Source organism: Oncorhynchus clarkii, chromosome 23, assembly GCF_045791955.1.
Source record: "Oncorhynchus clarkii lewisi isolate Uvic-CL-2024 chromosome 23, UVic_Ocla_1.0, whole genome shotgun sequence".
Classification (NCBI taxonomy): domain Eukaryota; kingdom Metazoa; phylum Chordata; class Actinopteri; order Salmoniformes; family Salmonidae; genus Oncorhynchus; species Oncorhynchus clarkii.
This window is the reverse complement of record NC_092169.1, coordinates 24,197,142-24,221,090: the sequence shown is the minus strand read 5'-3', so window position 1 is coordinate 24,221,090 and position 23,949 is coordinate 24,197,142. Positions and strand designations below refer to the sequence as shown.

At 44.2% G+C, this 23,949-nt stretch overlaps 1 protein-coding gene across 1 annotated transcript in view; it reads right to left on the bottom strand.

The window, feature by feature from the left end:
• Window positions 1-23,949, bottom strand: part of LOC139381969 (methylcytosine dioxygenase TET3-like) — a 46,902-nt gene continuing 22,953 nt past the window's right edge. Inside the window, exons 3-12 of the mRNA XM_071125852.1 lie at window positions 16,189-16,239; window positions 8,856-11,154; window positions 8,567-8,657; window positions 5,565-5,658; window positions 5,098-5,306; window positions 4,732-4,882; window positions 3,899-4,126; window positions 2,895-3,071; window positions 2,295-2,445; window positions 1-2,034 (exon numbers count right to left, since the gene is read on the bottom strand). Coding sequence (XP_070981953.1) covers window positions 857-2,034; window positions 2,295-2,445; window positions 2,895-3,071; window positions 3,899-4,126; window positions 4,732-4,882; window positions 5,098-5,306; window positions 5,565-5,658; window positions 8,567-8,657; window positions 8,856-11,154; window positions 16,189-16,239 — 4,629 coding nt within the window. The 3' untranslated portion in view covers window positions 1-856. The remainder of the gene's footprint in view (window positions 2,035-2,294; window positions 2,446-2,894; window positions 3,072-3,898; window positions 4,127-4,731; window positions 4,883-5,097; window positions 5,307-5,564; window positions 5,659-8,566; window positions 8,658-8,855; window positions 11,155-16,188; window positions 16,240-23,949) is intronic.

Sequence of the window (23,949 nt, the reverse complement as noted above, 5' to 3'; positions counted from 1 at the left end):
TACTGTTCCTTCATGACCACTAATAGAGGAACAGGGAAGTACTGTTCCTTCATGACCACCAATAGAGGAACAGGGAAGTACTGTTCCTTCATGACCACTAATAGAGGAACAGGGAAGTACTGTTCCTTCATGACCACCAATAGAGGAACAGGGAAGTACTGTTCCTTCATGACCACTAATAGAGGAACAGGGAAGTACTGTTCCTTCATGACCACCAACAGAGGAACAAGGAAGGGAAGGAAAAGCACCATGCTACATGTGTTCATTATTTTCACATAAAACTACATACTGTGTAATATGTGGTCTGTTTATCAAAAGTTGCTGCTACAAATGGCACCATTATATAAATCAATCATTGATAAAACTCATCTTGTGAAAAGAGCACTCTTGGTTGAAACAAAGACCTCAGAGACTTAACATGAGTGTTTACTAGTGTAAAATGCTGGTTGACAGTAAAATTGCAGTAAATAGCCTTGCACCAAAAAAAGTACAAAAATAATCAGAATAAATAATCACATCCTGTTTGTTCTTATTAATCAATTCCTATATAAAACCAGTTAAAAAAATTGGTTCTGAGCACCATCTCTTTACATGAAAAACCAGATCAAAATGTTTTATCATCAAATACCAAAACTCACAGTTAAAACCCCACAAATGATAGTCTTCCTCATCACTTTGAAAGCAGAGACAAAGAGAAATAAAAATAAACACACATACATTAAAAAAAGTAACACAATGAAATAACACATAACGAGACTAGAAGTGTAATGTTGATTGAGGTAAGGCAGTAGCACAGGGTGGTGTGTGTTCAAATGTATTTGTTGTATGTGTCTGTGTGTGTACATAACAGTACATCTCATGTCCAGCGGTTGTAAGGGCCCGTGACCTGTGTCAGAGCATAAGGGGAAACAGTGACCACCCCATCCCGCGGGACAGTCACTGCCTTCCGGGTAGGAACTGTCAACACACCCTTCTTCTCCTCCGGGCCCTCCTCCTCTACCTCCTCCTCAGGCTCCACACTCTCACTGCCGGCCCCATTCCCCCTCTTCCCCTTGACCGGGCTAACCTCTTCCAGGTCTAGGCCCATCCCCAGCCTCTCAGCCTCCTCCTCTCTCTCCCGCTCCCTCCGGGCCTTCTTGGCCTCCCACATGTGCAGGCCGTGGTCGGGCTCATTGAGGGACTTGTGCTGGTAGAAGACCAGGGAGATGCGGGTGGGGTGGCTGCGGTCGGGCCGGAGGATGGGTGTGGTGGCATGGAGCTCTCGGCGGGCGCATTCGATCAGGATGGAACCGTGGGAGGGAGCCACCGCCACCCCGCCGATATCACTGTCCAGGAAGTTGTGCTCACTGTCCGACCACACCTCTTCCTGTTCCTGTTTGACCTCTTTTGGGTTGGGGAAGAGAGGGGAAGGGGCCTGATGAGGAGGATGGGGGGCACTGTGAGGAATAACATGACCTACATGACCTCTAACCCCGTCCTTGACTCCCAGCTCCGCCTTCGCCCTGAGGAGCCCATTGAGTCTGCTGTGGAGGCCCTCTGGGTGGGTGTGGGTGGAGGAGGAGGGAGAAGGAGTGCTGTGGCTGTGAGGGGGTCTGAGGAGAGGGGAGCAGTGAACCTTGTTGGGCTCCGTTTTAAAAATCCTGGGGGAGTAGTCGCCACCCCGGGGCATTCCTGGGGGGGTCCGACATGTGTCAGGGTCCACCAGCTGCTTTCTGCTGAGTCCTGGGGAGTAACCATTCACAGCCACAGCCTCTTCCATTGTCTTGTAATGGAATGGGGAACCATTGCTCTGGGTCCCTGGTGGCCCTCTGTACTGGGGGGCAGGCAGGCCGAGGCGATGGGGGGAAAGAGACTCCATCCCTGGTGTTGATCTTCCAGGAGGAGTGGGGTAGGTGGGGGTGCTGTGGTTGTAAGCGCTAGGGGAGTTAGAGTCTGGTACATACGCACCCACATTTCCTGGTCTGTAAGAGCTGAAGGACTGAGGCTCTCTTTTGAACAAGGGGGACTGATCTGCTGAAGAAGCACTTTTCAAACCTGTCAAGTTAAACATACAAACTGGGATTAATGATGAGTATTTACATACCACATTTTTCAAGCTTTTTCTTGTACATGATTTTGTAGCAACAATCAATCAACCAATTAATCAATTAATGCACCCACCCCATCCACCCACTCAATCACCCATCCATCAATCAATTGATAAATCAATGAACCAACCAACCAATTGACTAATCATCCAACCAACCAACCAATCAATCAATCAATCAATCAATCAATCAACCAGAGATCTCTACCTTTGTTGGCAGTCTTGACCTTGCCCGGGGTTAGTGGACTCTGTCCAGGCTTCCTGTCCTGAGCTGCAGCTTGTTTGTCAGCCTGGGCCTTCAGCTTGGCCTCCTGCTTCCTCTTACGGGCTGATTTCACCGGCTCAGCCAGCAGACGCACCTGGTGATGATATAAACATGGTCATTAAGGAGAGCTTTTAGTAGATGCTTTTATCAAGTGTCTTGAAGTAAACACGCAAATCTGACTCATGCAAGAATCAAACCCATCCTATTGACATGTCCTTGACACCAACTAATTTCAATACCAAAGGGTGCATTGGTGACCAACCCTCACCCTGAAGGGCAACTGGATGTGCAGGTTGATTAGTAAAATCAGGTGTGGTAGAGCAGGACTGGAACAAAAGCCTGCGCACCCAGTAACTCTATAAGAGGAGGGTTGGCCACCCTATCTTATAGCCTCTTGGTTCTCCTGGTCGCTACAGGGGGTACGAACCGATTTAGGGTGAAGTTGCCCCTAGATGCTGATCTATAAGGTTAGGACTGGGGGAGAGGAAGCTGCATATTGATCTTTACCCAGGGGAGACTTAAACCTGGAGTGTTGGAACCTACCTCTCTGGGGAAGGCTGAGAGCACCTGCAGGGCCCCAGTCTGGATCTTGGCCCACTGGCCATTGGCACTGCCAAACTCATCCCTCTGTGAGATCTTATAAAGGGGCAGGACGTGGAGCTGTTCGTCCTCAGGGACGTTACGCACCGCACGGTTGTCCTCCTTGGTTAAAGTGCAAACCTGCAGGAGGGTGAGACATTTTACGCAAATGGAAAAGACTAACACAGTATCTCCCAGATTTCCGGGATAAAATGCCTATCTTGGTGGAAGTGAAAACAGGTATTTTTGGTATTTTATTAGGATCCCCATTAGCTGTTGAAAAAGCAGCAGCTACTCTTCCTGAGGTCCATACAAAACATGATAATACAGAATGACATAATACAGAACATCCTTAAACAAGGACAGAACGACATACATTTTTAAAAAGGCACATGTAGCCTACATCTCAGTGCTTACAGACAAACTATCAAATAGGGGAGAGGCGTTGTGTCGCGAGGTGATATGATAGCTGATATTGATTTTTGTTTCAACTATGGAAACATGTTAATGATTTGATATTGACATTTGTCTAAGATATGTTCATTAATATATTAAAAACATATATGTGTATATATACTGTATATATTTACAAAATAATATATGGGGGATTGGAAATTATGCAGACAATTACAATGATGGTACAATGCTACAATCTCTCTGCAGTATTAAAGCTGACTTACCCAGGCCCCCCAAAAATAAAAAATATATGATATGTCCATTAATATGCTGGCACGCAATCAGAAGCGAGTGTCTAAGTACCTGTGTCTGTGGTGCTCTCTATGTGTGACAGTGAGTGTGTGTGCGTGGGTGTGTGTGCGTGGGTGTGTGTGCGTGCGAGCGTGTGTGTACGTGTGCGCGATTGAGCGAGCGTGCGTTTGTATCTGTGTCTATTTCTCTGTGTGTTTGACAGTGAATGTGTGTGCACCTGTGTGTGTGTCCATTGACAAACAGTCATGTGAGGGGCGTACCACAGTGCTGCCATTGTTCATGTTGTGTGTGTCTTTGTGAGCGTGGGCACAGAAATCCACACACGCCGTGACCCCGGAGAAAGGTCGGCCCACCCTCCGACCCAGCCTGCAGTCCTGGCCCGCCTGCTCCTGATCCACCTGGTTTTGGAAAGCCTCCGGGGCCAGTCTCTGGTAGACAGGACCCAGGTCTGTAGCCAGGTTCTGCAGCCGATTCTCCAGCTTCTCCTCCTGAACAACCCACAGACAGACAACACACAGATCAGAGGAAGAGTGGGACAAAAAGGGACAGGAACAGATGAGGGAAAAGGTGTGAGGAAATAAAGGAGAGGCCCCTGGAGAATCTGGGAGTGTTTAAGATAATACCAGTAATGTTTAAGTCACTATCCTCCATGTCACGCGTTGACTGTCATATCAACCTGAGGCCACTAGGAGTCTATTAGCCACTTTAACATGCCAAGAAGACTATTCATAGAGGAATATCTATTCTAAACCATTGATTGTAAAGCTATAACAACGCTTAGATTAGCAAAGCAAAGAGCTAGGGTTTAGGCATATTGGGAAGTGGCTAGGGTTCTTTTCAGACCAGGCTCTCAAATCTAATTCAGGGATGTCAGACAATTCCTAGAGAGTCAAATTGGCTGCTGTTTTTTTGCTCTTTCCCTTAAGCTAGCTCTGATTTAGACCAGGAAAACCAGGTATGTGGACTCCCTAGCTAATCAATGACCTTAAATGAGCATATAAGTGCAAGGGAGGAACGAAGACCTGCTGACACTGTGGCCGGCCCTAGAGGACTAGAGTTTGACACAGTTTGACTGGAGTGTCCTGGTCCTCACCTCCTGTGGCATATCTCCCAGCAGGCGGTACTTTCGGGGGATCTTGCTGCGGGCGAACTTGCAGCCGTTGAAGTACATACTCCAGGAGCAGCCGAAGGAGAACGAGGCGCCACAAGTGTCTGGGTCCAAACCCTGGCACGCACACGTCCGACTGGAGAGACAGAAAGAGGGAGAGAGATGGGGAGAGGGGGAAGAAGATCCATTTAGATCCTGGCACATAAGTGCAACTGAAGAGAGAGAGGGAGAGAGACAGGTCACTAAATGCTAGAAAGGAATGAACTAACTCCTTTGTTCTATGAATGTAAATGTGTATGTGTAAGCCTGTTATTGAATAATACACATAGGTCTGTTGTTTCAGTAACTCACTCCTCGTTGAGGGCGCAGCGTCGACTGGTGGGGGAGCCGTATTTACAGAGGGTCTGAGTGAGTTCTTGGTACAGACTGTCTGCCACGCCCCGGGGGATGCCCTCCCATGCCAGGATGAGGATCACCACCACGGCACTCTCACAGCGGTGCCCTGCCCGGTGTCTCACCAGACACAGCAGCTTCTCCTCCTCACTGCCCCGACGAATCACCTGGGGGAGAGAGAAGGTTTACTACACAGACATGCAGATGTGTATACGCACACACAGCCATATATGCACCTATACACATACACACGCAGCAGTGTACACACAGGCACGCTGGCACGCATGCACACACGCACACACACACACACACACACACACACACACACACACACACACACACACACACACACACACACACACACACACACACACACACATACACACACACACACACACACACACACACACACAGGAGGTACTTACCCACTTGGCGATGGGACAACCCTGGGAACTGCGTCCTTCTTTCCCAGTGTACACCACCACCTCCAGCCTTACTGCCTTCCCTTTCTCTCCATACCTTTGAACATACACAGCAATAACATACAGAGACGGATTATTGCAGGGGCTTACTGGGGATGAAGCCCCTGGGTCCAGGCCAAGAGGCAGCAAAATAAATATATATATTTATATACAGTATATGTTCCTTTTTTTATATTATAATTTTTTATCCAACCACAGCCCACTCCCAATGTTAAAAATACACCAGAGAGCATCCTTTACCCATAGAGGATCAACAGTTTATTAAAAAATAACTATGAATTAAGTTTTGTCACAAGCACATATAGGTAGGTATCTGTTTGGGCTGCATGCGTGCCAAATAGACTACAGCTTGTTGCGTTGTGGCCATAGACATATAATCCATAGAAGGGTTTTGTAACCCCGTACCCTGGCAATTTGACTGTTAAAAGTCATAGGTACACTAGCAATGGATGCCAATCCTGACTTGAATTGGAGCAGCCATCTGTGGAATATATTTATATGCTTGGTTGCGGCTGTCAGTTTCCTTTTGCAGATTTCAAAATACAATCGTGAGAAAAATGTACAGTTTGGAAAGCAAATGCCTACTGCTGAAAAGAGAAGATGAATCTGTCTGTAGAACCAATATAAATATTTTTTCTCAACAAATCCTAATTTGTAGCTAACAGCAGCACTGTTTTTCAAAGTAGCTCATCTTAAAATAGGCTGTTGCCACAAGGAGCCTATTGGCCATCACCACGAGTAGCCTATGGGTTCATCTTCATCCTTACATGTTGACCAGACCGGACACGTTGCGTGTGCGAGCGTCTCAAAATAAATTTAGAAATCCATGTTATTCAATTATTGCACCCACAGTGCTCGCGCCAAAGCGTGTCTGCGATGCCAAGGGCTAAAATAGAACTCCTTTCTATTTCTGATGCAGAAGGCGCTGGAAGTCCTGCCTCTCCCATCTCCTCATTGGTCTATAGAAGCAGGTACTTACGTGCCATCTCCTCATTGGTTATACCCACGTGGGTGATTGAAAGACGAAATGTTTTGCCGGTTGTCGTGGTAAAAGTGTAGATGCCAATCACCATATAAGTTCAAAGATGGAAAAGCCTGGAAGGAGGAGAGATGACTAGAAACGATTCGGTTGGCCGTTTTATGTGTGGATTAATTGTCGGAGTAGAAGACCTTGTGCATTTCAGGTAAAATAACAACTCAATGTTTATATCCCAGGACAAATTAGCTAGCAACAGCAAGCTAGCTAAATAGGACAAATTAGCTAACAAGTGCAAGGTAACTAGCTAAATTGCCATACATGTTTAATGCTTTTCGACCTGCACCAGGCTGGCCAAAACATCACTGCTCTAGAGGAGATCTGCATGGAGGAATGGGCCAAAATACCAGCAACAGTGTGTGAAAACCTTGTGAAGACTTACAGAAAACAAAGTATTGAGATAAACTTTTGTTATTGACCAAATACTTATTTTCCACCATAATTTGCAAATAAATTCATTAAAAATCCTACAATGGGATTTTTTTTCTCATTTTGTCTGTCATAGTTAAAGTGTACCTATGATGAAAATTACAGGCCTCTCTCATCTTTTTAAGTGGGAGGACTTGCACAATTGGTGGCTGACTAAATACTTTTTTGCCCCACTGTATGTCACGATCGTTATAATGATTGGACCAAGGCGCAGCATGTGTAGAATTCCACATGTTTAATAATTAATAAACTCACCAAACAAAACAGAAGAACAACGAAACGTGACATTCTGGGCTGCTCACAGGCAGCTACACAAAAACAAGTTCCCACAAAACACAAAGGGGAAATGGCTGCCTAAATATGATCCCCAATCAGAGACAACGATAAACAGTTGTCTCTGATTGGGAACTATACCAGGCCAACATAGAAATATAAATCACCTAGTCACACCCTGACCTAACCAACATAGAGAATGAAAAGCTTTCTATGGTCAGGGCGTGACAATATTTAAAAAAACAAAGCCCCGGGGCCTATGATTTCTTAATACGGACCTGATAACGTACATCACATTTTCATGACATTTCACACTTCCCATCTTAGAACACAAACACAATCCTTTCAGCAATGACATACTGTATCAAGCATGTCTCCCTTTATCTGCGACCACCAGCACCAACATCTTTCAATGAATGCCAATACAACAACAAATCACATTTTGAGAACTTCATCAAAATACAATGGGACAGTAGGACTACATCACTAGCCAAAATGCAGCAATAGTGTTTGGAATAACTGTCAAAACAGTTAAAAACCAGGCACTGAGGCCATTCAGCAGTGAGACCATAGAGCAGAGAGACTGCAGTGCGTGGTTGTTGTAGAGGTTGTCATTTCTCCTCATGTGCCCCTCGACTTGGCCCTAGGGGTTCCCTGTTCTAACACGCAGGGTGTGTTTTTGTATTTGTGAATGTATGTGTGTACAAGTGTGTGTTTTGCCAGCGGGGTGCTGCTTTCCTTCAATGACAGGTTTTATAATTTACGAGTTATAATATGATTGTAAGCCCCACCTCATTCCATGAACACCAATAGCCCTTTGGGAAACCAGGCCTTTGGCAGGGCAAATGTATCATACAGTAGGCTAATAAGAGTATGTACCATACTTTTAGAAATATATACAGCTACAGAGTAGTGGTAGAGGTACATATTAGCCTAGCTCTATGAGCCTACTGGTAAGACAACCTGTGAGGCACTGAGCCACTCTTGTTTCATATTAACTCTTACCTTAGCAGTGTTATACAGCCAATAGATTTGTCATGAAAACAGAAGTGGATTAGCACCTCACAGGTTTGCCGTCCCAATGGAAATATAAATGTATAAAGTAAAATGGCTAGGCAGCAACAAACACTTGTTTTCCCCCCAAGCTTGGTTGTGGAATGGAATAAAAAAAACTGATGCAGTTTGGCTTGTTAGTTTTTGTTGTTACCTGTTCTCCATCATCTCTCTGACGGCTGACACACTGGGTCCAGCACCAAGATGAGTGTAGTACGGACCCTCCTCCTTCTCTATGATTTGCTCTGTGGAGAGAGAGTCATTTTTAGAACGCAGCTTCAGCTTATTTCCCGGAAAGCAAATGCTATGTACATGGATGTGACAGTTACAGACCCAGTCAACCAGTCATGTTGTGGCATGCAGAGAAAATCATATTCATAATCATCATAATCCTCATCATTATTATGTCCACCACCACTACCATCATCATCAAGGTGACTCACCCATGCAGCCACAGGAGGGGATCTCAGAGAGTTTCTTAGAGGGGGTGTTGAGCAGGTTCTTAGTGGGCGTGTCCAGGAATATGAGGGGCGATTCCAGGAAGCTGTTTACGTTGTGTTTGGTTGGCGTCAACTCCTCTGATAGGTCCAAAGCGCCATCAGTTGACGTGGACAAGATGGTGACCGGACCAGACCTCTCCACCTTGTAATACCCCTGCCGTTGACCCCCAGAGGAGTAGCCGTTGGGTAAACTATGGTTCAACCCGGTTCTGTGGTTCTTAGAGTCTAAACTGGTGAAACTGGGGTTGGTGGAGCTAGCCTTTAGGTTAGCACCATGCTGCTGCCGAACGTAGGGCTGCGATACCTGAGAATACAATCGTCTTTCACACTCATGTCCCTGTCCAACTCCTTGTCCTTGTAAAGGGTCCAGGTGACCGTTCAGAGGACCATTGTGGTGACCGTTCAAATGCGACCACTGTTGGTTGTCATGACCATAACCTTGACCACGACTGACGGCTCCAGAGGTTTTGTGGTATTTGACCCCACTGTGGCTGTTGCTGTAGTAAAAGAGCTGCCGTTGTTCCTCCTGAGCCTCAGCCAGGTATCTCTTTAGATCCATTTGAGTCTGAGGCAGAAACAGGCTCCTCTTCGGCTGGGGCAGAACCTTCTGGACCCTGGCTCTGTGGGGGGTCTTGCCGTTGGGTGTCCTTTTGGACATGGGGATCTTGTTGTTGGGGTTGTAGCCCTCCTCTTTAACCCCCTCCATCCCCTTCTTCTTCCTAGGTTTGGAAGGTGTGGAACTTGGTTTCCCCACAGGGATTTTCTTGTTGTTGGGTGGTGCATGCTGGGAATTGTAGTTGTACTTGATGGCCGAGACTGGCGTTCCTCTGGGAGGGTTGTTCTCAGAGTGCTGGGAGGGTTGGAAACCCTGCTGCTTGTGACGTGATTGGATGATGAATGCCAACTCGGCCAGTTGAGCCGCCACCTCTTCCTCATCCCTGTTCCTCCCGATCTTACCCACCGTCCTCTCTGTTGTTTCCTTACTATTCCTCTCCATGTCTTTCCGCTCTCTGAAAGTGCCTTCGGACCTGTTATGGTGAGAACCAAGGTCTTGGTCTGCTCTCCTGTACAGGTGTTGTCCTGCTCTCTCGGTGCTGTCGTAGGGAAGTCTGCCACAGTCAGAGCTGGCTTCCAGCAGGTCCTGTAGGGACAGCTTGCCAGTGGCTGCGGGACTACGGGAATGACACTGGATGACAAGACTCTGTCTGGCCACCGGGGACCTGATGACTGAGGTCTGGTGCAGAGGGGAGCGTATGACTGAGGTCTGGTGCAAAGGGGAACTGATGACTAGAACTTTGTTGGGGAGGAAACCTGTAGGGGGTTTGACATCCTGGAGAGAGGTGTTTCTACTGGATAAGTGCATGGAAGATGTGGTGGGGTTTTGACCATGTGCGTCCATTCTAAAGGGTTCTGGGGGGTTTTGGGGGATAGATGCCAGTAAGGTTAGCGCCTCGATAGCAATAGCTTGGTCATTGCTAATATTCCTCTCTTGCACCAACGACTGGATGCTTGGCAGAGAGAGATCTGGAGAGGGTTGCTCTCGTTTGACAATAATGTCAAGAGCTTTCCGTGGACTGATGGGAGTGCTTCTCAGGAGTAGGTCTACCTTAAAGTCCTCCGGCTCTGTTTTTAACGAGTGTAGCACCGGGGAACGGGAGCTAAACAGCTTGTCCTCCAGCCCCTTCCTATCTGTGATAGAGAAACACACAACTGCTGCTAGTGTGGACAGAGCGTCCACATAGACATCGTCATCATTGCCCCCTAGTAGGGTGGAGGACTGCTCCGTAGACCACACCCACGACTCCTCCAACTTTATCTTCTTCAGAGGAACGGTCATGGTGTCATCCACAAGTGCATCATTGGGCTCAGAGCTGCCTTTGGGGTATGTGGTTTTTGTAGTCCTTTGGGACTCTAATTGTCTTGCAGTCTTTTGGGAATCTGGTGACACTGGAGCACCGTTGGTTTTAGACAGGTTTTCGTCAGCACCATTGTGAAAAGATGAAGAGTAGTGGTGTTGCAGAAGAAGTGCATCGTTGGAGTCCTCCAGGCCAGGCTCTCTCTTGATAAGTACTGCTGGTCGGCCATCTATGATTGGGGTGAGAGTGTGGGCGTGGGGAGGGTGTGTGTGAGGGTGTGTCTGGGGGTGTGTGGGAGGTATGTGACACTCCTCCTCTGCAGTATAGGTTTCCTTTACCATCTGGACAGGGCTTCTGCCATTTATTGCGACGCCCTCTGGAACCACCTGAGAGAGAGAGCGAGAGAGAGAGTTGCCAAAAGAAAAGGGCAACTAGTTAAGAATAAACACAATTGTAAATACAACCCACATTTATGTTTATATATTTTCCCTATTGTACTTCATTTGCGCATCGTTACAACACTGTACATAGCCATAATGTGAAATTCGAAATGTATCGATTCCTTTTAAACTTTTGTGAGTGTAATGTTTATTGTTCACTTTTGTTCATGATTTATTTCACTTACTTTGGCAATGTGAACACATGTTTCCCATGCCAATAAAGCCCTTTGAATTGAATTTAGAGAGAGAGAGCGAGAAAGAAAGCGAGAGAGACAAGATCGATTTGAATCTGTAATTTCCACTTGAAAATGTCAGACTTGATTTGCCCTAACGACAAATATATCAACCCCTACAAACACTTCCATTAATTATAATCCTCATAATAATTCAAATTTCTTGTTGCTGTAGGATTATTTTCCTGCTGTGAGAAACTGGTTGAATTAAGATAGCAGATCTATACCTTACTGCTTTGTGTGTGTGTGTGTGTGTGTGTGTGTGTGTGTGTGTGTGTGTGTGTGTGTGTGTGTGTGTGTGTGTGTGTGTGTGTGTGTGTGTGTGCGTGCGTGCGTGCGTGCGTGCGTGCGTGCGTGTGTGTGTGTTGATACAGTAGTGTACATACCATAATACTGTCATGGAGCAAGGCCAAATCTTTTCTGAACCCCGGAGTTTCTATATTAATAGGAGCTTGCAACACCTTCCATAATTAATGATAATGTCGTTGGCACATCCAATCTCATTAAAACAATATGGCAGAGATAAAAACACCACAGTGCCAAGACTGCCTGTTTTATGTATAGTTAATGAACTGTTCTAATTACAGGGAGCCTGGAGGTGGGTGGGTGTCAGCTACTTGTTTACCTTGTCTGAACTGTCATTAAACTCACTGTTTAACCACTCTTTATAGACTACACTACCCAGCATGCACTCTCTGTTTTAAAGCCTCCAGGCCTACAGTATGCCCTGTGAGAACGGACAGCCACCAGCCGTCTAGTCTTGGTCACATCCTTCTTCTAGGCCACTACTAACACAACTGACTCAACCCTAGTTCAATTAGTTGAATTAGGTGTGTTAGTACAGGGCTGTAACAAAAATGTGGCCTGGAGTTGAGAAACACTGCTGTTGTACAGGATTAACTGGGATAATAAGACACATGAGGGTTTGTGTTACTGCTGTTACTGGCACAGAGACAGTTCTATCTCACAGAGGACCAGTGCAGCTCACCTCATCATCACATCTCTGTTGCTGGGTAAAACAAGACGTGTCTATCTAATGGAGAAAGGACGCCCTTACGTGACAGACAAAGGGTAGGCAGGTAGTATGAAGTGTGAACATACTTTTACAGTGTTGGTGGTACTCTAAAAACTTACAAACCCTACAACAACCCTATAAATAGTCTGAGCTGCTACTGTAGGTCACTGATATTAAATTTGATTAGCAAGAGGGACATTGCTCACAACAACAACAACAATAGAAAGGTGACATACAACATAAAATCATCACCATAAGCATACTGTAAGAAGAATGCACTTTACATTGATCAGAGCATAGTAACTGTGAACTTAAAACACTGTCTACACTTTCTCTAACCCACACACCAAACAGAAAACTCAGTCTGTGTGTCAATTACGGGGTGAAGCCCTCTTCTCTCCTTCCACTAGAGATGAGAATTATACACAATAATACCCTCCCAATACACTGTAGTAAAACCCCAACTCTATTTACAGTCATGTAGTATTCAGAACACCCCTCCTCTCCTCCTCTCCTGGTCTCGTGACCCTCCCTTACCACTAAGAGCATGGTGCTACTGATAGCGGGAGAGGAGGCTGAGGCAACATCTTGACTGCTGCTGAAATCATACGAGAGAGAGACATCACAGAGAATGTGGAAATGAGCTACTATTGAGAAAGAGAGAGAGAGCAAGAGAAAAAGGGAGTGAGAGGGAGAGAAAGAGAGACAGATACAGAAAGAGGAGACAGTAGGAGAGAGATAAATTGATGGAGAGAAATAGGGAGAGGAAAGAGAGAGAGAAAGAAAGGGTTAAAGGCAGTGTGTCACTCACGTTAAACTGCTTTTCAAAGCAAAGCAGTAGTGGCTGAGTTCCAGCAGCACGCCAGCAGTGTGTATGTATCATAACATTTCATATAACAGTACATTAATATCTTTTTTGACATGTACTGTAGATATGGGTGTCTGTAATTTTTTTGTAAGATATACAGTACCAGTCAAAAGTTTGGACACACCTACTCATTCAAGGGTTTTTATGTATTTTCTACATTGTAGAATAATAGTGAAGACATCAAAACTATGAAATAACACATATGGAATCATGTAGTAACCAAAAAAGTGTTAAACAAATCAAAATATATTTAGTATATATTTAGTATATAAGTAGCCACCCTTTCCTGAATGACAGCTTGCACAAATCTTCACTCCTGTCCTAGCAACAAGACTACGACTGCTCTCTGACTCCTAACGACCCTCTCAGAGGAGAAGGGTTTCCAAGGAGGTTTCAACCAAGGGACTATCCATTCCTAACAAACACGCACGCACGCACGTGCGCACACACGCACGCATGCGCGCACACACACACACACACACACACACACACACACACACACACACACACACACACACACACACACACACACACAGCTCCACATAGGGAGTGTCCATTCACCATATACAATGCACTCCACACACAAATATTTCCCTTTTATGCTTGCTTCGAGGCAAGCAACACTGAAGCATGCATGAGAGCGCCAGCTGTTCCAGACGACCGTGTGATCACACTCTCTGTAGCCCATGTGAGCAAGACCTTTTAACAGGTCAACATTCACAAGGCCGCGAGGCCAGACGGATTACCATGACGTGTACTTTGAGCATGCACAGACCAAGTGTCTTCACTAACATTTCCAACCTCTATCTGACCGGGTATGTATTACCTACAGTTGAAGTCGGAAGTTTACATACACCTTAGCCAAATACATTTAAACTCAGGAATTGTGAAAAAACTGAGTTTAAATGTATTTGGCTAAGGTGTATGTAAACTTCCGACTTCAAAAGTTCAACTGTTTAGCAACTGTATATACTAGGTTGTGTCAGAGGATAGCCAAAAAATTGTCAAAGACTCCAGTTACCCAAGTCATAGACTGTTCTCTCTGCTACCGCACGGCAAGAGGTACCGGAGTGCCAAGTCTAGTTCCAAAAGGCTCCTTCCTTAACAGCTTCTACCCCCTGCTGAACAATTAATCAAATGGCAAACCAGACTAATTACAAATGACCTTGACAAACCTGTACCCCTGCACATAGACTCGGTACCGGTACCCCCTGTATATAGCCGTGGTATTGTTGTTCTTGTGTTACTTTTTTTTATATTTAAAAAAAAAACGTATTTAGTAATTATTTTCTCAACTCTATTTCTTGAACTGAATTGTTGGTTAATGGCATGTAAGTAAGCATTTCACGGTAAGGTTGTATTTGGCGCATGTGACAAATAACAATTTATTTTATTTTACTTCTGAAAAGAAGTGACATCATAAGAATACAGTAGGCATTTTCACATCCTCATTGAATGTCACAGACAGCAAACAGGTGGTTCTACTGTCAATCCTTTCAGAACATTCTCTTAAAATAATGCATTAAAAAGGCTTATTTAAAAGTATTTGAAAAGTCATTCCTGATAAAGTAGCTCTTAGGCTGCTTTCAGCTCTGATAATCCTCAAAAACATCCACAGAGTTCAAAGCCAGACCACAGGCTGCAGACAGTCTTACGACAACTATCCCACGATGTGCTGAAGATAAGATAAGACATAAAAAAAGCATGCTTCCTTCCTGGGCTGAGTGTGTGAGTGTGTTTCTCTGAAGTTCTGTGCATCGTATTGGTTTCATTCATAGAGCGTAATGCCACCTTCCTCTCTGAACTCAACTTCACAGAGTCAGACACACACTGACTAAACAGAGCAGTGCACAAATACATTAACTCCTACAAACACTGCAGCTACTAATAATACTCTTTCTTCCAGCCAGTCAGGCTAAAAACAGAATCAAACAGACTTACGCAAACACAGTAGCACAAAAAGAAAACATTGCATAATGTACTATCACGACTGCTACTACCGCAGCTAAAACTACCACAGCACAACCTACAAACACTCTTCTCGACTTTTCAATGAAAAGTCACTACTACTACTTCTGTCCTAGCAACAAGACTACGACTGCTCTCTGACTCCTAACGACCCTCTCAGAGGAGAAGGGTTTCCAAGGAGGTTTCAACCGAGGGACTATCCATTCCTAACAAACACACAAACACACACATCAATGCACACACACATGTGCGCACACACACACACAGCTCCACATAGGGATTACCCATACCTAGCATCCCCAAACAGAGAGACAAGAAGCATCTGCATCTCACCAAAATATATAATGATATGCTTTACACCATATACTACTACTACTACTACTACTTCTACTACTACTTCTACTACTACTACTACTACTACTACTACTACAACTACTACTACTACTACTACTACAACTACCACTACTACTACTACTACTACAGTAGCCTGGCGGGTAGGAGCGTTGGGCCAGTGACCGAAAGGTTGCTGGATTGAATCCCTGAGCTGACAAGGCAAAAATCTGTCGTTCTCCCCCTGAGCAAGGCAGTTAACCCACAATTCCCCGGGCGCTGATGACGTGGATGTCGATTAAGGCAGCCCCCCCGCACTTCTCTGATTCTGAGGGGTTGGGTTAAATGTGGAAGACACATTTCAGTTGAATGCATTCAGTTGTACAACTGACTAGGTATTTCCCTCTACTAGAACCAGACAGTAATGCTAGTCTAACTACTGTTAACTCTCCTCTCTCACACAAACAAAAAAATAGACAGACAGAAAGAGAAGGACGCAGACGGATCCTTGTCCCACCACGGCTAAAAAAGACATGCAGAGAAAAAAAGAGAAGGGTGGTTGTTACCGTGGAAACTGGTTTCTTTAACGCTCCTTTGGCCACGTCCTTGCACGCCACCTGGAAAACACAACCCCCCCCCCCCCCCCACACACACACACACACACACACACACACACACACACACACACACACACACACACATCGTTAGTGATTTAGAGGTTACACAGTCCAACAGGAATAGTAATAATAACAATCAACTATTTGTATCAAACCTTTTATACATAGTTTGTATTCTAATAGTAGTATACTGAAACTGCTTCCAAATACAAACACAACACACAAAACACATGCAAACACACAGGACACAAAACACTGAAAAACAGTAGAGCTAGTTATCATAATAATACATTCTACCGTAAAGTATCTTTCATACACTACATTGTTTATATCCTGATATCCTGAAACTGTTTCCAAATCCACACACAGCCCAGCAGCACAGCAGACAGGGTTAGTCTCCTGCTAGAATGCTGTACTGTATTAATATGCGTCTGGAGCTAGACAATAGCCTCCAGGGCTACTAAAGGCTTCGGGCAGCTTTACCTTGTCTGTCCTCAGAGGCAGAACCTCCAGTTTGGGTAGCATTATATTCCTACAAGGTAGCCATCTTGCTTTGCTTTGCTCCCCTCAGCTCTAGATAGAAGAATAGCAGGTTACTATAACAGCCGTCTCTGAGAGGAGGGCGAGCTGAGCTCTCCACTACCATCGCCAGAGCAGAGAGAGGCTGCCTGCCTGTCTGCCTGCGAGACACTGTGTAGAGAACTGCTGTTGCCGCAGACACGAACACAGACATACACACACACTCACGTAAACACACACACACACGCACACACGGCATGCCTCTCGCAGACACAGACTGAGCCCCGCCAGCCAATGGGGTGAGGGCGTCAGCGGCTTGTAAATGATCTCCCATGCCTAGTCCCTCCTAAACAAAGGAGCTCCTATGTGGGCTTTTACTCTAGCCCCTACGAACGGGGGACACACACAAACTGTGGACTGGACAATGTAGACGCACCAGACTGGAGCTGAGCTGAGGAAGAAGAGATAGATGTGTCCACTGAGCTGTGTCTGTCTGAGATATTAACCTTTTCAATGCCACTCACAAACTGGGTGTGGGAAATAACATGGTATTTAAAAATATAAATGGCGTATTCAACATTATGGAAAAGTTGATTAACAAAATTAGGCCTAACACATGTATTATATTGTTTTCTATTGTATTCTATTCATACAGAAGTAGACAGGCTCACAGTTAGACAGAAAATACAATTACTCTGAGATGATATTGCATGAGAGACAACAAGAACATATGACTGAATTCAAATCACTGGTTTAATTATTTAGCATCTGTAATGCAAAGCACACACTCCTGTCTGTCTGGCATCAGTCATAGCTCCAATGATTCCTCCAAGTCACCTCAGAGTTCAAACTACAAACACTTGTCCTAGCCTCTATAGTCACGTTACGCTAGCTTTTTATGAACTCTGTGTCATAACGCTGTGAGCAAACGTCAATCTTAAAAAATATATATATTAAAAGTATCAGTTTTATAACAAGACGAGAGTTGCAGAGTATTTTTATTATCTAAGCTGTGATTTGGGGCTGTGATTTCCCTAAACTGTGATTTGGGGCTGTGATTTCCCTAAGCTGTGATTTCTCCAACTGACTCAATGTGCACAAACCATGACAGAATCCGCCCTAAGCCATCCAACACTTTTCAGGCTTGTGTGCATTAGGCATGAAACGGAAGAAAATGGACTGAAACAAGGACGGACTACCTACACTTTTACAATAAACCCAAATGTACGTTTTCCGTTGCAAAATGTTTTCAGACGTTTTCCGTTTCGTACCCTAATGAACACAACCCAGCATTGTGAAACACCAAAACACAGTCAGGTGGTCGAATACTGCTGCGTGAGTGTAGCACCAGCCCACAGTGGTTCTGCTCCAGTAACTCTCTACTCACTGGCATACAGAAATAGTGGCACGAGTTGTGTGTGTTTGGGGTGGAGAAGAAACACACCCCTGACTCTGACGAGTAGACACCCAGCCCTTCTCTCTCTCTCACTTTCCCTCTCTTTCTCTCTCTCTCGTTCCCTCTGTAATTTCTATCTATATCTCTCCCAGATCCTCCCCTTTTCTATCCTCTAGCCTCTCTTTCACTCTCTCCCAGCAACTTCTCTTCCTTTCCCCACTCTTTCTCAGCCTCTTCTCAGAGAGAACTCCCTCTTCTCTCTCTCCTCTCTAAAGATGACCATGTGGTGTCGGCAAGGCGGAGGTCATACCAGGACAAGGGAACAAACTCAGGCAGGCTCCCTGTGTGTGTGTGTGGTGTAGCTCAGATACTACGACAACAGCTTATCAGTGTATTCATAACAACCGCTAGCAACAAGCAGCATACCAACCCCAAACAAACACACACGGACATCTCTCGTGAGGATAAACCACTGAATTAAAAGGACATCATAGTAAGCACAACTAAGATGTGGCAGTGTTTAACAGACGACTGTTCTAATTTTCATAAGAATCCTTATTCTAACTTGACAGTCTATTCAATTACATTAAAATCTAAGTGCAGAGGAAAAAATATATTTTAGAATTCCATTCAACTACAAGGTGTAATTGAGGCAGGTTAGAACAGGTGAAGGAAAGTTTAGATGCAGACGAGGCTAAAGTGAAGTCTGGACTTAAACAGCTAGTGCCAGTGTTAGATGGAGAGAGAGAGAGAGAGAGAGAGAGAGAGAGAGAGAGAGAGAGAGAGAGAGAGAGAGAGAGAGAGAGAGAGAGAGAGAGAGAGAGAGAGAGAGAGAGAGAGAGAGAGAGAGAGAGAGAGAGAGAGAGAGAGAGAGAGAGAGAGAGAGAGAGAGAGAGAGAGAGAGAGAGAGAGAGAGAGAGAGAGAGAGAGAGAGAGGAGAGAGAACATGTGACTAATTATAGCTGTCAATGGTAGTTGGACAGGTTTGTCTCTTTTGGGCAAGTGTCTGACCGACTGTGCGTGTTCTAAACAGGTCAGGTTGGCTTTCCAGTCACCTTTAATATGAATCACCACACCTTTCAACCACCATCTGGTAACATACTGTAACGAGCCTGTAAGACCACCGAAAGTGGTCTTACAGTTTGTTGACTAGAGTAAACAGTCTGGGACACTGATTTCCCATAAAATAATCAAGTTGTCATTTATTTGGATGAACACAGACAGTGCACCCCAGCACTTATCTGCCACACAAAATGCCTCACCAAAGTTCTCCCCCAGCATGTCTCACATACAGCAACTAATTTGCATAACATTGTGTGACAGACTGAGAGACTTTTGAATGTGTAAAACATTACAATAACACACTTAAGAAAGGGTTGCAGCCTGCAGGACACATGGTCAGTAATTTGGATAGTGATAGTGATACTTTACTTGGAAGTTTTATTCAATTAAATTTTTCCTTGGATCTTACCAGATCTATTTGGCAAAACCTTCTGACAACACCAGCCCAAAAATGCCAGTCAGATAATCTGCAATGCTCATCTGTGTTGGACTAAAGGTCTGCACGGGACTGATTTCTTCATCCCGCTCCAGCCCGCTCCCACTGATTTTAATACAGCGGCCGCCTGCTCCTGTTGACTTCTTGTCCGACTCCCACCTGCTCCCGCAAGAACTGGTCTCCAACCCACCGCAAGAACTGGTCTCCAACCCACCGCAAGAACTGGTCTAACCCATCGCAATAACTGACCTAATCCACTGCAATAACTGGTCTAACCCACCGCAAAACTGGTCTCCAACCCACCGCAATAACTGGTCTAACCCACCGCAAAACTGGTCTCCAACCCACCGCAATAACTGGTCTAACCCACCGCAATAACTGGTCTAACCCACCGCAAAACTCCACCGCAAGGACTGGTCTCCAACCCACTGCAAGGACTGGTCTCCAACCCACCGCAAGAACTGGTCTCCAACCCACCGCAAGAACTGGTCTCCAACCCACCGCAAGGACTGGTCTCCAACCCACCGCAAGGACTGGTCTCCAACCCACCGCAAGAACTGGTCTCCAACCCACCGCAAGGACTGGTCTCCAACCCACCGCAAGAACTGGTCTCCAACCCACCGCAAGGACTGGTCTCCAACCCACCGCAATAACTGGTCTCCAACCCACCGCAAGGACTGGTCTCCAACCCACCGCAAGAACTGGTCTCCAACCCACCGCAAGAACTGGTCTCTAACCCACCGCAAGAACTGGTCTCCAACCCACCGCAAGGACTGGTCTCCAACCCACCGCAAGAACTGGTCTCCAACCCACCACAAGAACTGGTCTCCAACCCACCACAAGAACTGGTTTAGCCCAGTTGGTTGAACTACCTTCATTTAGATTTCATACCATAAGTCCTACAAACACAAATTGTCCCCATCTTGAGGAATAAGAGATATGAGTCTAGGTTTGAAATCAAATATGTATTGTGCAACGTGCCATGCCTTCATTTTTCGTTTTACAGGAATGATGTACATACGAGGAGAAAGCTGAAGTCGTAACCTTTTCACTGATGCAATTAGATCTCATGTCTGATTCCCAGTTAGTCCACTAGAAGATCACATGACGTGACTTGGCCACTTGAAACCAAAAGTGTCTGGTTTGATCTGGTTTGGGTAGTACCTCACTGTGCGAAAATGTCTGAACGGATTCTCAAGCCTGACATCATAAAATGACCCGAGCGATTAGGCCTTTCAAGTTCTAAAATGTATTTTCCCCCATTTGAAATGAGTGAGATAGATCAGCGGCACATATGGAGGATGCATTCAAGATAATATCAGGGCGGCTGGTAGCCTAATATGTTGATGTGCCCTTGAGCAATGCACTTAACCCGAATTGCTCCTGTAAGCTTATCTGGATGAGAGGGTATTGTAAATATAACATTAAATGTTGATGGAAAATAAATGCATTATATGTCACTTTGTATTTTCTGACTGAAATTGACAGAGTGGGTACCACTTAAGCTCCAAAACAACAGCTCAGAGTTTCACAGGTTAAACTACCAGAGATTCTCACCTTCCATACTTGAAATTGTATTAAGTCGCCACCCAGGACTTTTACCTGCGACATATAGTTAAATCAACTAAAGAGGAACAATGGGTACATATTGAAGATGGCCATACTCATCCCCAAAACCTTTTCATGTGTCAATTTTCAAAGGATAAATCTAAGAACATTAACAACTTCATAGTTAAGAACATTATAACAATATGGAAGAAAATTAAACATATTCTACAAGAAACAATATCACTCCCTAAAAACACAACTCTATGGAACAATCCTTCAATAGCTTTTCAGAATTCACTGATAAATTGGTTCACATGGAAAACTAAAGGTAAATGACTTGGTAATAGGAAATGTAAAAAGTTCCATGACAGAATTCAAAATACATTTTAGACCGGCTAATGTAGCTATTTTCAAATTAATTAAAAAGTTTCATATCACGAAATCTGTATTTGAAATATTTTGGGACATCAGAGCAATCTTGAGAGAATGCTATTTGAGTCAGAAAAGGATATTCATATGATAGGTAAATTACAGGAAATGAAAATGTACACTTAATCTAGTTTAAACTAATGTATAGAATTTACTCTACAAAATTCACAAATTCGACAGCACAACCGCGGTCATGTCTTAAGTGTAAAACTGATAATGACTCAATAATCCTTGCCTTCTGGGAATGCTATAAAGTGCAAAAGTTATGGGCGGAGTTAGAAAGTGTAAATTGACCTTTAATCTGTCTGCATATTTCAAGACATGACATATGGGTGAAGCGAGATACCCGATGGGTTGAACGTCAATCATCTGAAAAAACGTATACTTAAAAACTAGAACTCAACCAATCCTCCATTCTGCCAAAGTTGGTGCCTCTCCTTGTTCAGACAGCGTTCAGCGGTCGACGTCACTGGCTTTCTAGCCTCCACCGATCTACATTTCTTTTTCTATTTGTTTTGTCTGTATTGTACACACCTGGTTCCCATTATGTTTGAATTATTTCCCTATTTAACCCTCTGGAGCCATCATGGTTTTGTGCGTGTTTAATGTTGTCAGTTGTCTTGTTTATGTGATTCTGGATTTTCGTTCTCCTTGTTGGAAGATTATTTTTGAGTAAAGTTACTACTATTACTCATCTCTGTGTCCTGCGCCTGACTCCGCATTACCCACATCACCTAGACTCTGACAGAGGACTCCTGAATCGAGGCAAAAATAAGAATCTCTGCATTAACTTTCTAATGTTAGCTAAATGTAGTAATGAATAAATTGCCAAAATGTCTTTAAATTGACAAGTCTGTGAACTGTTTTGTGCAAAGTTTTATATTGTCATAATACCTGTTAGCAAAGGTGTCAGCTAGAGATGACGTGCAGGAGCTTGCAGGGATTTGTACTTTTGCATGATTTTACTTTGATGCTAATTATCATTTTTAGAATCTGAGAGTAAATAGAGCCAATTATATATTGATAAAAGTCACCTTATCTGAGAGAGATTTACATGGTTATGAAAACGTCACAGCAGGGTAAACCTACACAAAACACAGCCCTTATTTTAACTGTTTCTAAAATCCCCTGTGGGAAAATTAATGGTGGAAAAATAATTGAAACCATTTCCCTGTTTGACCACTAGGTTTTATGGGTATTATGACACCTCCACCGTGGGACTCTATTGGGCTACATCAGCCAATAGGGTAGACGTAGTTTGAAAGGCAAATTAAAATAGGAGACCGGACACTTACTTGACCTGAGCAACATTTTACATAACTTTTAGGAGTGGGATGATTTGCAGATAAATGTGTTAGCAATATTTTTTTTCTGTGAATGTCGGAACCTAAACTATAGCCTATCATACAGTATTTAGGAAGTTAATTTAATTGCTTCTCTGCCCATGCTTGCATAGCCTACAGGCTTTTTAATTGAGACCACGCATAGGCACATTTCTGGCTGTTAAACAGCCATCACTGGCACAGCTGCCTACATACAGACTTGAAATCATTGGCCACTTTAATAAATGGAACACTAGTCACTTTAATAATGCCACTTTAATAATGTTTACATATCTTGCATTATTCATCTCATATGTATATACTGTATTCTTTACTATCTATTGCATCTTAGCCTATGCCGCTCTGACATTGCTCATCCATATATTTATATTAAAATATTCTTATTCCATTCCTTGTGTGTATTAGGTATTTGTTGTGGAATTGTTAGATTACTTGTTAGATATTGCTGCACTGTCAGAACTAGAAACATAAGCACTTCGCTACACTCGCAATAACATCTGCTAACCATGTGTATGTGACCAATAAAATTGTATTTTATTTCATCTCACATGCTCACCAAGTTTAGGTAGGCTACTGAACTTGAAGCAGAATGATCCTATGTTAGTTTGTGATAGCGCGACAAAGAGTTGCTTTTAATACAATTCACATTCACAATACACATTCAAAACAGAAAGACACTTGACCTGAGCAACATTTTTAAAAAATTATCTGCGGGACAACAAAATCTTTTCATCCCAAAGTTATCTGTCTCACCGCCTGTTCCCGCCCGTAGCATGAAAATGAGCCACCTCTTAGGTCCCGGGGGAATGAAACCACAACATACCTTTATTTAACCAGGCAAGTCAGTTAAGAACAAATTCTTATTTTCAATGACAGCATATGAACAATGGGTTAACTTCCTTGTTCAGGGGCAGAACAACAGACTTTTACCTTGTCAGCTCAGGGATTCGATCTTGCAACCTTCTGGTTACTAGTCC